The sequence below is a fragment of the Megascapheus bottae genome, chromosome 5 (assembly GCF_031878675.1).
Source record: "Megascapheus bottae isolate mThoBot1 chromosome 5, mThoBot2.hap1, whole genome shotgun sequence".
Lineage (NCBI taxonomy): Eukaryota > Metazoa > Chordata > Mammalia > Rodentia > Geomyidae > Megascapheus > Megascapheus bottae.
In genome coordinates, this window is record NC_143513.1 from 5,028,951 (window position 1) to 5,041,254 (window position 12,304).

At 38.7% G+C, this 12,304-nt stretch overlaps 1 protein-coding gene across 6 annotated transcripts in view; it reads left to right on the forward strand.

Moving 5' to 3' along the window:
• Positions 1 to 8,831, forward strand: part of Cdk13 (cyclin dependent kinase 13) — a 101,382-nt gene extending 92,551 nt beyond the window's left edge. For 2 of the 6 annotated variants that reach the window (XM_090332611.1, XM_090332612.1), the window contains 4 exons: positions 632 to 679; positions 2,168 to 2,373; positions 6,237 to 6,686; positions 7,387 to 8,831. In XM_090332611.1, the coding sequence (XP_090188737.1) occupies positions 632 to 679; positions 2,168 to 2,373; positions 6,237 to 6,686; positions 7,387 to 8,279 (1,597 nt within the window). In that variant the 3' untranslated portion in view covers positions 8,280 to 8,831. The remainder of the gene's footprint in view (positions 1 to 631; positions 680 to 2,167; positions 2,374 to 6,236; positions 6,687 to 7,386) is intronic. The other 4 variants (XM_090332607.1, XM_090332608.1, XM_090332609.1 and 1 more) reach the window with 2 other exon arrangements.
• Positions 8,832 to 12,304: the final 3,473 nt, after the last annotated feature.

Sequence of the window (12,304 nt, forward strand, 5' to 3'; positions counted from 1 at the left end):
GTATCTCCTGACAGCTGCATAAAAGCCATCAATAGTTTATATGGTGAACTATGTCTTTCATGACATGACTTGATAAAAGTAGTTTGACGTCATCTGAGTGATAATACATGATCTCAAACATAACTGTATGCCAGCTATGAGAGGCACTGTCTGTGCTTACAGATATTAACCTGCACAACCCCATGAGGTAGAAACTATTGTTATTCCCACTTTTGAGCATAAAGAAACTGAGCCACAGAAGTCACCTAAGGAGACAGCATTTCAGTTTTCAAGGGAGCTCAAGAGTTGGGTCAGGTGGAGGAAAGCTGGAGTATCTTATGATCATCAGTATCACACTATTTTATGTACCTGGAGGGTTTTGTTTACCTTTCGTAAAGATAGGTGCTTGCATTTATGGGAGAGAACAGCCCTTTTTATAGATTTCTTTGCTCTTTTCTCAAGAGGCTGAAATCACTTCATATACCCCATTCTGCAGTGCTACAGTCTTAATTTAATTCAGAGTATCCTGTGAGGCAAAGGCCTAACCCTATCTAATACACATATTCAGAAAGGAAAGTCTTTGGAGGGTTTGTGATGCCTTAAAGCTTCCCAGTATCAATATTTCAAATTGTCCCTTTGTTTGTTACTCCAGGAGGTTTTTACACGCTGAGGCAATGCACCATAGTAAGATGGCTGAGAGGTATGCCTTTGTTTTGTTTTCAGACCTCAGGTGCATAGACTTGGTTTAATCATAATCTTGTGTCACTCATCTTTGGTCCATGCATGGCTCTTTTTTAATTTATTTTAGTTACTTTAAATAATGTTATTAAGCAGCCATGAACCCACCAAACGAAAGTTAGAACCTTGAAAATAACCTACTTTAATCATACCATAACCTCTCCTACCCATCTGTTCCCTTGCCTTCCTCTACCTGAGGTAACCATCATCCCTGTTTTTTGTTTTTTTCCCTTGTATATACTTTTTTGTTGTTGCCTGTATGTATTCATAAATCTTTCCATTGCTTTTAATTTTATAGGATATCATGCTGTTTTTTAGTCTTTTGGAAATAGCTGTTTTTATTCATAATTTTACTATATTGCTAAGATTTCAACCATACTGCTGCATATGCCTTTATTTGATAATGAGAGATGAAGTAATTTTGAAAGAGAGGAGGTATGAAAAGAATTTTCTTGAATGTGCAGGCCCTTCTCAGAGCTCAGCTGTAGAAAAGAGGAGATGTTGCTCCAGTAATCCCCTTAAAACAATTCCAGTGGTCTCCCTTGGAAAGTCATTTTGTACCCTCGAGATAAAGAGCCAGGTTGAGGACTAAAGGTCCACATCACTAGATGGAGTTGCTTAAAGAAATCTGTACATATTCTGGGCAAGTTTATTAACCTTTCCAAGCCTCAATTTTCTCATTCTTAAAATAGATAGAATTAACATTAAGTTTCCTCAGGATTTTTTTTAGTATGGTAAAAAGAAAACATTGATCAAATATTTATAAAATATCTTTCTTTAAGCAAAGGTTCTGTGAAATTGCATGAAGGTACACTTGTTTTGGAACTGTGGGTAATTTTGGCAGTCCTAGCTGTTGAGACCTTTGTTAATGAGTAATGGACTTCTCTATGCCTGGTATGCATTTATAGAATTACTCTACTACTTTGGTTATAGAAGCAAGTAAGAGATTACATACATAGCTTCCATCAGAACTTTTTTGACAAATGTTTATGTTATTGCCTTGGTTCTTGTTTTTAAATCCTGTATCTGGTTTCTGTATCTGGCAAGTGCCGTGTTCAGCCTCCTCCTTCCTGTCCTGCTCATTGTATTACGTGCTGTGATAAAAACTGTCTTGAAAAGGTTGCACCCAGCATAGTCGTAGCCAATTTTATGAGTCCATGTTCTCCATTCATAATTTTGATACATGACTTTTTATTGATTTCTCAGAAGCCAAAAAAAAAAATAGTTTGTCTGCAAAGAATAAAGGTAAAACCATGAAGGAGATGGAGCACCAGGGATGATTTGTTTTGGTATTTTACAAACCTGTGCAGGAAATCTTCTAGATTTGGGGGGAATGGCTTTGGTGCGACATAGTAAATAGCTTTTTGGTTGTTAAAAATTGCTTTAAGTAATATATCTAACAGTAAATAACTATACATTCCACAATTTTATGTTCATATATTTTTTTCAGCCTTCCTTTATGGCAAGATTGTCATGAGTTATGGAGTAAAAAGCGAAGAAGGCAGAAGCAGATGGGCATGACTGATGATGTTTCCACAATTAAAGCCCCTAGGAAGGAATTGTCTCTGGGCTTGGACGACAGCAGAACTAACACACCCCAGGGTGTGCTGCCACCTACACAACTGAAATCTCAGGGCAACTCAAGTGTAGCACCTGGTCAGTAATACGTCCATGGATTAGTTCTCTTCACCTGCACTCCGCTTATTGTTCGTGCCGTTACTCTGCTTGTGGCTGGAAGATGAAAGGGAAGGTCTAGGGACTGAATTTGACATTGTCTAGAAGCTTCCCTGCTCCTGTCACAGCAGTATGAAGCATTCTCAGGGAAGAATATTTCTAAAGCAGAACCAACTTAGATTGGTGACTGGTCAGATTTCTTTTTTTCCTTTGTTCCTGGTGCAGAAGTCAATGTGTCTTGGCAGGGAGGGGGTGTGGGGTATGAGGCTTGAACTCAGGGCCTCAGTGCTATAGCTAAGCTATTTTGCTCAAGACTAGTCTAGTGCTCTACTGCTTTGACCCACAGTGGTACTTCTGATTTTCTGGTGGTTATTTGGAGATAGAGAGTCTCATGGACTTTCTTGCCTGGCTGGCCTCCTGAATACCTAAGATTACAGGCATGAGCTACCAGCAACTGGCAAGTCATTGTACCTTTTACTACCTACCACCACACATGCTTAAGTCTATGAATGCTTGAGTAGGAAGAGGAATATATCAAAGATAGCCAAGATGCATCATAGGTGCTATTTTATGCCATTTATAATATCCATAGGTGGAATCAAACTCATAGGTTGCTTATAGTTATAGATATTTCTCCTAATATAGAATGAGATTTCAAACATTAGTATCTGATATTAAGCCAAAAACATAACAATGAAGCATTTTTTTTTTTGCCAGTCCTGGGCCATGAACTCAGGGCCTAAGCACTGTCCTTGGACTTTCTCAAGGCTAGAGCTCTACCACTTGAGCCTCAGCACCACTTCTGGCTTTTTTCTATGTGTATGGTACCAAGGAATCGAACCCGGGTCTTTGTGCATGCTAGGCAAGCACTCAACCACGAGGCCAAACTCCCAGCCCCTGAAGCATATTTTTTATAAAGTCATTGTTATCTGAAATCTAAGAAAACCTAGGTTTCTTCCTGTGACTTAAACTTCATGAGAAGTTAAGTCTCTTCAGCATAGTCAGAAGTACTAATAAAATCATCTCACTTAGTTAACAAGCTTTTAAAAATCTACTTCTTGCTTTGCCAAATAATTGAAGACCATCCATCTTCAAAAGGAGTCTTTTATATGACAGAAAATGATAAAAATGAGTTGTAAATAAGTTACTATGTGAAGGTAGTAGCTTATTAAATATGGAAGATAGATTAGCACTTAGTGAGAGAGATGTTGATTAGTCCATTAGTTTTGGCTCCGTCAGCTGTATGAATCCGATTGGGCATTTGGTGGTTGATCTTAAATATGGAGTAGATTAGTTTAAATGGCATGAGGAAGATTACCTTGTTTCATATAATCTACAAGATTATCTTTGACTGTATATTAAAGTTCTTCAGATTTTAAAATACAAAAGCAGTGGTAATTTTTGTTTAGAGTGAATATCACATGAGAATACTTTTAGAGAACACATCTGTTTTTACATAGCGAGGGCTGATCTATCATGTTCAATATTACCTCTCCACATTAAAATTTGGAGAAAGGCAAAAGGGAAGCAACAGGACATTTTTTTTCGTACCGTCTACTGCCAAAGGAGGATGGGGCAAACCAAGTAGAGGGTAGTAGTTATTTTAGTGGATGAAAATAAATTGCTACCTAAGCACTGATGGTTCACCCTGTAATAGTAGCTGCTCAGGAGACAGAAATCTGAGGATTGCAGTTCTAAGCTAGGCCAGGCTGACAAATAGATTCTTGTATCTCCAATTAACCAGCAAAAAGTCAAAACGAGAGACACAGATCAAGTGACAAATTACCAGCTGTGAGGGAGAAGGGTGAATAAGGAGATGAGGCCCTGAATTCATGCTTCATCATGGGCACCAAATACCCCCCTAAACCAAATTGGCTCTTAATTCACAGCTCCAATAAATGATGGAGAAATCCACCCCCCACACCAACCAACAACCAAAAATTCTATATTAAGACGTGAGAATCTGAGTCTTTTGAAATAGGGTACATGCTCTGTACCCCATTTTGTTCCCCTTTGTCATCACAATGGTTTTTTTTTTTTTTCCTCCATTCTTGGGGTTTAACTCAGAGCCTGAGCTGTCCTTGGGCTTTCTCAAGGCTAGAGCTCTGCCACTGAGCTATAGCACCTCTTGCAGCATTTTCTGTGTATGTGGTACCAAGAAATGGAACCTGGGTCTTCCTGCATGCTAGGCAAGCACTCTACCACTAGGCTAAACTCTTGGCCCCACAATGTATTTTGAATAAGAAAACTGCTCTTTTTGAAGAGTCATTTTAGTTAAGAATGTTTTCCTGGGCTTACATGGAAACTTTCTGCTAAAATAGACATAATAAGGAAAATGGCTTATGGGGTGTGACAAGCAGACATTGTTCTTTTGAGTCTTTGTGAATAATAAGAAGACTTTGCAAAAGTATGTTTGAATTCATCTAAAGGTAATATTAAGAAATAATGAAAAAAGTCAACAAATATGAAAAGATGACATGAAAAATAATACTACTCATTACTCTTACATATGAAAAAATAGTTTTACTAAACATTACTTTCTTCCATTTGAAAAAATAGCTTTACTCATTACTCTTTTCCATTAGTCTTTCATTGGTGGTTATGGAAATTGCTGTTGATACTGTCTTATTATTACTTGACATATGTAGTGGTATATATTTATTTGAGCCTAGCTGTTAGGTGTGGTTAATCATGCCAAGGCTAAAACTGAAAAGCAGTTGTATCTATTTTGTTGTTGTTATTGTTTGTCTTTTTTTGGGGGGGTAAATGAATTAGTGCTGTCATGTGTGTTATGCATATAATATATTTCTAAAGTAGCTTGATTTTTTTGGGGGGGGGGGGTAGTTGGTTGTGGGGTTGAACATCAGGGCTTGCGTATCATTCCTGAGCCTTTTTGTGCTCAATGCTAGCATTCTATTATTTGAGCCACAGCACCACTTCCTGGGTTGTTTTTTTTGTTGTTTTTGGTCTATTTGGTTTTGGTCAGTCGTGGGACTTGAACTCTGGGCCCGGGCCCACAGTTCTTCAGCTCAAAGCTACTGCCCTACCCCTTGAGCCACAGCGCCACTTTTCTGGTGATTAATTGGAAATAAGAGTCTCACAGACTTTCATGCCTAGGCTGGCTTTGAACCGGTCTTCAGATCTCAGCCTCCTGAATAGCTAGGATTACAGGTGTGAGCCACCGTTGCCTGACTAAGCAGCTTGATTTTTATTTAAAAAATTTGAATTAATGTGCTTTATTGGAGTCTATAAAATCTTCTAGTTTCCATTTAAGGCAAAAGCAAGATTAGGTTCTTGTATAGTAAATTTTATTAAACATAATAAACGGTAGAGTGTAGTGGTTAAGTGTTCAGTTTCTATTGCCAGTTCTCATGAAATCCCTATGACTGATTAATTTGGGCGAGTTACTTAGGTAGTTCCTTCTGTAAAAGGAGGCTAATGTTAGAACCTGCCTTAAAAGGTGATTGTGAGGAATAAAGGGTATACAATAATTAGAAACTGACACTTGGCTACCATGACCATTATTCATTGCCTGCTCAGAAAGTCTTATTTCCTGGTTAAAACTGTAGCATGGGATTCTGGTAATCACTTTGGTTTTCCTTTTGAAGTATTTAGTCTTAAGGACAACACATTTAAAACTGACTGCAGTTTTCTTTTTATCTTAGTTTATGTTACAAGTACATTTCAAATGCTACGTTAGTGAAATAGACTGAGGTGCCCTTTTCACGTTCCTGAAACATCCCCCCCCCCAAATGTGCATTTTATTATGGTAGCATGGGACCATTTGGGGGATGGGAGGAGCTATGAGTTATGGCAGTTCTAATTAATACAAATTTTGTCTTTAGTAATAACAGGCCCTGGACAGCCGTTAAACCACAGTGAATTGGCAATTCTACTAAACCTACTACAGTCTAAAACAAGTATTAATATGGCTGATTTTGTCCAAGTGTTGAACATTAAGGTAAACTCTGAGACTCAGCAGCAGCTAAATAAAATAAACCTTCCTGCTGGAATTTTGGCAACAGGTGAAAAACAGACAGATCCATCAACACCACAGCAGGAGTCTTCGAAACCTTTGGGAGGAATTCAGCCTTGTCAGACCGTCCAACCTAAAGTGGAGGCAGATGCTGCCCAGGCGGCTGTGCAGAGTGCATTTGCAGTTCTGTTGACTCAGTTAATAAAGGCTCAGCAGTCGAAACAGAAAGATGTGCTACTAGAAGAGAGGGAGAATGGAGCAGGACATGAAGCATCATTACAACTCAGGCCACCTCCAGAACCCAGCACGCCAGCATCAGGTGAGTGTTGGCTCACCAGACTCCTAACAGGCTGCACTCTGCTGAGAATTGTTGAACCACTGTGATCTGTGTACTCTTAGGAATAAATTCTGTAACAAATTATCCATGAGTGATACAATTCATTCTGAATACTGTAGGTTTTTTTAAACGTAAACCTTTAATAAATAGTCAGGTGGTTGTTGTTATTTTTTGGTGCCAGTCCTGGGGCTTGAACTTACTTAGCACCTGAACAACTGTCCTTGAGTTTTTTAGGTCAAGGTTGGCACTATACCACTTGAACCACAGCTCCTGTTTTTAGCTTTTTGTTGGCTAGTTGGAAATAAATATCTTGAACTTTCCCGATGGGTCTGGCTTTGGACCACAATCCTCAGATCTCAGACTCTTGAGTAGCTAGGATTGCAGGCATGAGCAACACTGGTCCTGGCAGTAAATAACTTTAATTGTAAATATTAAGGATACTTGACTAGAGCATAAACTTTATGTATATAGTAACTTTCATTCCTCAAGAAATAAACAGGAATATAAGCTGATTATAGTTTTATGTTTACACTTACCTAATTTCTTTATAGTGACAGGCAACAGTAGCACTTGGAAACTTTTTTCCTAATCGTCTTTAGAACCACTCATTGGAAATAGGAATTATTTTGAATATTTTGTTTCCTGTGTGCCTTTCACTCACATTTTGCTTTGTTTTACTTAGGGCAAGATGATCTTATCCAACATCAAGACAGGAGGATATTGGAATTAACACCAGAACCAGACCGACCTCGGATTCTGCCTCCTGATCAACGCCCTCCTGAGCCACCCGAACCACCACCAGTCACGGAGGAGGATCTGGATTATCGGACAGAAAACCAGCATGTACCTACCACTAGTTCTTCATTAACTGACCCTCATGCTGGAGTGAAAGCAGCCCTGCTGCAGCTGCTGACTCAACACCAACCCCAGGATGACCCCAAGAGAGAAGGCGGTATGGATTACCCTTCAGGGGACACATACGTGCCCACTTCAGACTACAAAGACAACTTTGGATCATCTTCTTTCTCTTCTGCTCCTTATGTTAGCAATGACGGCCTTGGAAGTAGTTCGGCTCCACCGCTAGAACGGCGTAGCTTCATTGGAAACTCAGACATTCAGTCCTTGGATAACTACAGTACTGCTTCATCTCATTCTGGTGGTCCTCCTCCTCCTCCCCCTCCCCCTCCTCCTCCTCCTCCCCCTCCTCCTCAACCTTCTGCCTTTTCCGAGTCGTTTCCCAGTTCAGTAGCTGGATATGGAGACATTTACCTCAATGCTGGGCCCATGTTGTTTAGTGGAGACAAGGACCATAGATTTGAATATAACCATGGTCCTATTGCAGTCCTGGCAAACAGCAGTGACCCCTCCGCAGGGCCTGAGAGTACTCATCCTCTGCCAGCAAAGATGCACAACTATAACTACGGTGGTAATTTACAGGAAAATCCAGGTGGCCCCAGCCTCATGCATGGACAGACCTGGACTTCTCCTGCCCAAGGACCTGGATATACACAAGGATACAGGGGGCACATTAGCACATCAGCTGGCAGAGGTCGAGGCAGAGGGCTACCATACTGAGTATGTTTTTCCTCAGGCACATCATTTTTATCTGGAAAGACTTTTCTAGCTGCAGTTTAAGGCAGCAATCCAAGAGACTTGAATAATATTAATTCAACAACAGCTTTATTTTTATGTGGAAAGGGTCTTGCATACAATAGTGAAAAAAAAAACAAAAAAACCTTGCTTAAATTCATGCTGTTCTTAAAACTAGATCTATTGATTGTACATCTTCACGAATTCTAGTTACAATTTTATTTTGTATTCTTGCAGTTTTAAGTGGATGCTCATCTTAGGGACATAAGCTTTTTATGGCCCTCTTGCAGATCTTCTGAACTATGCACATTTGTGCTTTTTTTGTAAGTTTGGACCAACTTTTATGTAAAAACAATCCCTCGCTCCCCTCCAGTTTTACAACAATCAGAAAGGGCACTGATTTATTTGGTATTTTTCTTTTTACAAAGCTACCTTTAGTCAAAGGTCACTGTCAAGTCTTTGCACCTGCTTTCAGTGTTATTGTGAAAGGTGTACTTTGTGCTCATTTCAGAAAATAAAACACAACCTTTCTCTTGATGCAAGTTTTATATAAAAAAAATGGTCAATGTTATTTTTGTTTTGTTTTGCAGATTATCATAGCCTAGCAAAATGCATTCAGATGAAATAGTGGGTTTTCTATGAAAAATATGGGTGGGCTGGGGAGGGTTAAGTAAGTGCCTTAACAGGTAAGCTTAAGGTCTGAAAAAGTAGTTAACTTTTACACCCATTTGTCTTTTAAAGGGAATCAATGCATTGTATTGAAGAGGCAGGAAATTCTCCAGGTCCTAGGGTCTGCCTGATTGCTCTGTTAAGCCATCCCCTCTGCCTCCCCCACTTTGCCCCTTTTGCCTGTCATTTGGTTGTGCTCACTTTGACTACCACCTTCTCTCCATAGGGGAGTGAGGGCCAAGAAGGGAGTAGATAGCAATCAGTACCTTTTTGTTACTTCTGAGAAGTTCCACAACCTGTGTCATCTCAGTGGTTGAAAGTAAATAGCTGAATGAGTAGTTTAAAGGACTGTTTTCTTCCCGATTCCCATACTGACCTCTTTTCCATTTGGAGGACAGGAGTTTAGAACCAAGAATTAGTAACCAAATTTGCATAAATGTATTAAAGTTAATGGGAAGAGGGGTGGCGAACAGATTTTAAGTTAAGCAATTACCGTTTTAAGGAAAAAAGTTAAATTGTTAACTAGAAACATTGTCTACATTGAATTTGTTGAAACAAAAAGTTGTGAGAGAAAAGCTTTCTTTTCTCTCACTTCTATGAAATTCATGACTTCTGCCAGATAGAGCAACATTAGGGCATTTTAACATGTTTTTATTCTATTAAAAGTAACAAAGAAATATGGAATTACCCTTGCTTAAACTGTAATTTTGTGAGTCTTACATATGTTTTGTATACACACGTGTGCTCATGCACACACACACACACACACACACACTCACAGTAATTCTGGAAAGGAACCAAAGGAAAATAACCAGAATTTCCATCATCACTAAATGGAAAAAGACTCTGGGAAATTAAAAGTTGTGCCAATTAACCATTTATTTTCACTGTGCTGGTGACTTTTTGGTTGGAGTCTTAAATGGGAACAGCTATGAGATGGAAAGCTCCAGTTCTAAAGCCAGTTAACTGTGCTATGTATTTGACTTGTGAACCTTGAGAATATTTTAATGAGGATAATTTACCATTTTACTACTATAAAATGAGTTGATGTCAACTAAGCATTTTATTTTTTGATGGATTTTTTTTGGTTGAGAGAAAAAATATTTTGCTTTTATTTGAATATTGAGTACTAACAACTTATAAAACTGCATTACAGGAAGTGAGGAACTATTTGGAAATTAGCAAAATAGCTACAAGTATTCAAGTCTCAGAATCCTAATATGGTGAGTCTTAGACCTTTAGACTTTCCTATAAGTGACAGTATCTAAATTATTCCTAATAGTCACACTTGGATAATTCTGCTGACCATAGCAGCTAACCTAGAATTGAAGATATTTATGTGACATGAATAGCCTGTGTTTTAAAAATTAAATATTTTATATAAAATTGAACTGTGTTTGGATAGTTTTTCTAATTGAGCATTTCAGTTACATATTTGTGTTGGGAGAATGTCTGGGAAGATGAGGAAATTGTTGGCTTGAAATGGAAAACTTGAACTTTGCCTTCTAAGACAGCATTGCTTGTGAGACCTAGCAACATCTTACACATCCCTTAGGAGAAAAAAATGTTACCAGTGAAACCATAATATTGTGCCATTAATTATAAGATACCAGATTTGAAGGTGGTATTACGTGAAAATGTAGTCAATGAAATATAGTAGTAAAAAAATTAACATTTGACACTTTAGTGAAATGGATTGAGGGTTAATAATTACTAATGAATACTAATTAAAAATTAGAAGGCAAGTGAAATCTGAGATAGATAAAATATTGCCTTATTTTGGAAGAAGCATATGACAGGTTAGAAATAAGGTGAAAATAGGAAAGACTGATTTCTGCAAAGTGAATACCTGAGTGTCTCCTATATCAAGTTTCTGTTACTCAGTGTAGGTCCCAAGTATTTTATCTGTTGGAAACTTGAAATGATAAAGTATCCACTTTATTGATAGTTTGTGAAATGTGGGTTCTGACATAGATTAGCTGGGACTCAGTACTTCATTCTGTCAGCAAGTACATACTCAATGCCTACCCTGTTCCATATAGCTTTCTAGTTCTTGGGATAAGTTAATAAATATGGGATGTGTTAAATTATACACTTATGGTGGGCTGATCACAATGTTTTAAAATGTCTGGACAAGCTAGTGGTATTTGCTACTCTGAGCTGTATGTAAGTTATATGTAGGTAAATAGGAAAAATGGATGGAAATTTGAGTAGACAAAGAAGGATCTGGAAGGAAAACAGTTGAAATTCATGGTGAAAACACATTTTGGTTTAAATTTGGCTCCTATCTACAGATTCCCTGTGGCCCTCATTTGGGTATTTTAAGTCTGAATAGGATGTCCTAACAATCAAAACTTATGTGTTCTGTTTCTATGCTAAGAAACATGAGGCTTAGAATGAGAGACTGCCAAGACCCTGCCTTCTCTTCGTAGTCCTGAGGTCAGAGCCCAGAGCTGGGTGCACAGCAAGTTAGTTCTACCCTGAGCTGTGTTCTCAGTCCCAGTCCTTACAGGACCTCTTATAACCAGGCTGGTTGCTAGTGCTTACTCCTCTAGAGCCACATGTGAATTGGACAAACTATGAATAGCCTGAATAGCGTTACATAGAGTAAAATTTTGAATTAAAATTTAGAATACATTTCTTTTGGTGGGGGAAGGTGAGTAGGGGTGTCAGTCCTGATGCCTTAATTCAGGGCCTGCCCCTCAGCTTTTATGCTCTAGGCTAATGCACTACCATTTGAACCACAGGTCCACTTGAGGCTTTTTTGGTGGTTAACTTTGGTAAGAGTTTCTTGCCCAGGCTGGCTTTGAACTGGGATCCTCAAATCTCAGCTTATTGAGTAGTTAGGATTACAGGCCTGAGCCACCAGTGCCTGGCCACAAATGGGTTTATAAAAGTCTACATAAGAATAAGGTTTTCTAAGAACGAAACGGAAAAAATAAAAACAGAACTATAGAGAACTAGCAATTTGTATTGACTTTATTTCATACATGGGTAGTCCTAAAGAGATTCCTGTAATAAAAGTAACAGATAAAACTGAATAATCCACTGAAATGTGCATCCTACATGTAAAGGAGGATTGCTGTCAGCAAACTTATAATTTGCTTTATTTTGGTGCCAGTCCTGAGGCTTGAACTCTGGCTTAGTGCTGTCCCTTAGTTTTTTGTGCACAAGCTTGGTACTTTACCATTTGAGCCACAGCTCCACTTCTGGTTTTTTGGTAGCTAATTGGAGATGAGGGTCTCATCGGCTTTTTTGCCTGGGCTGGCTTCAAACCAAGACCCTCAGATTTCATCCTCCTGAGGAGCTAGGATTACAGGTGTTTTATATCAGTAGCTGAT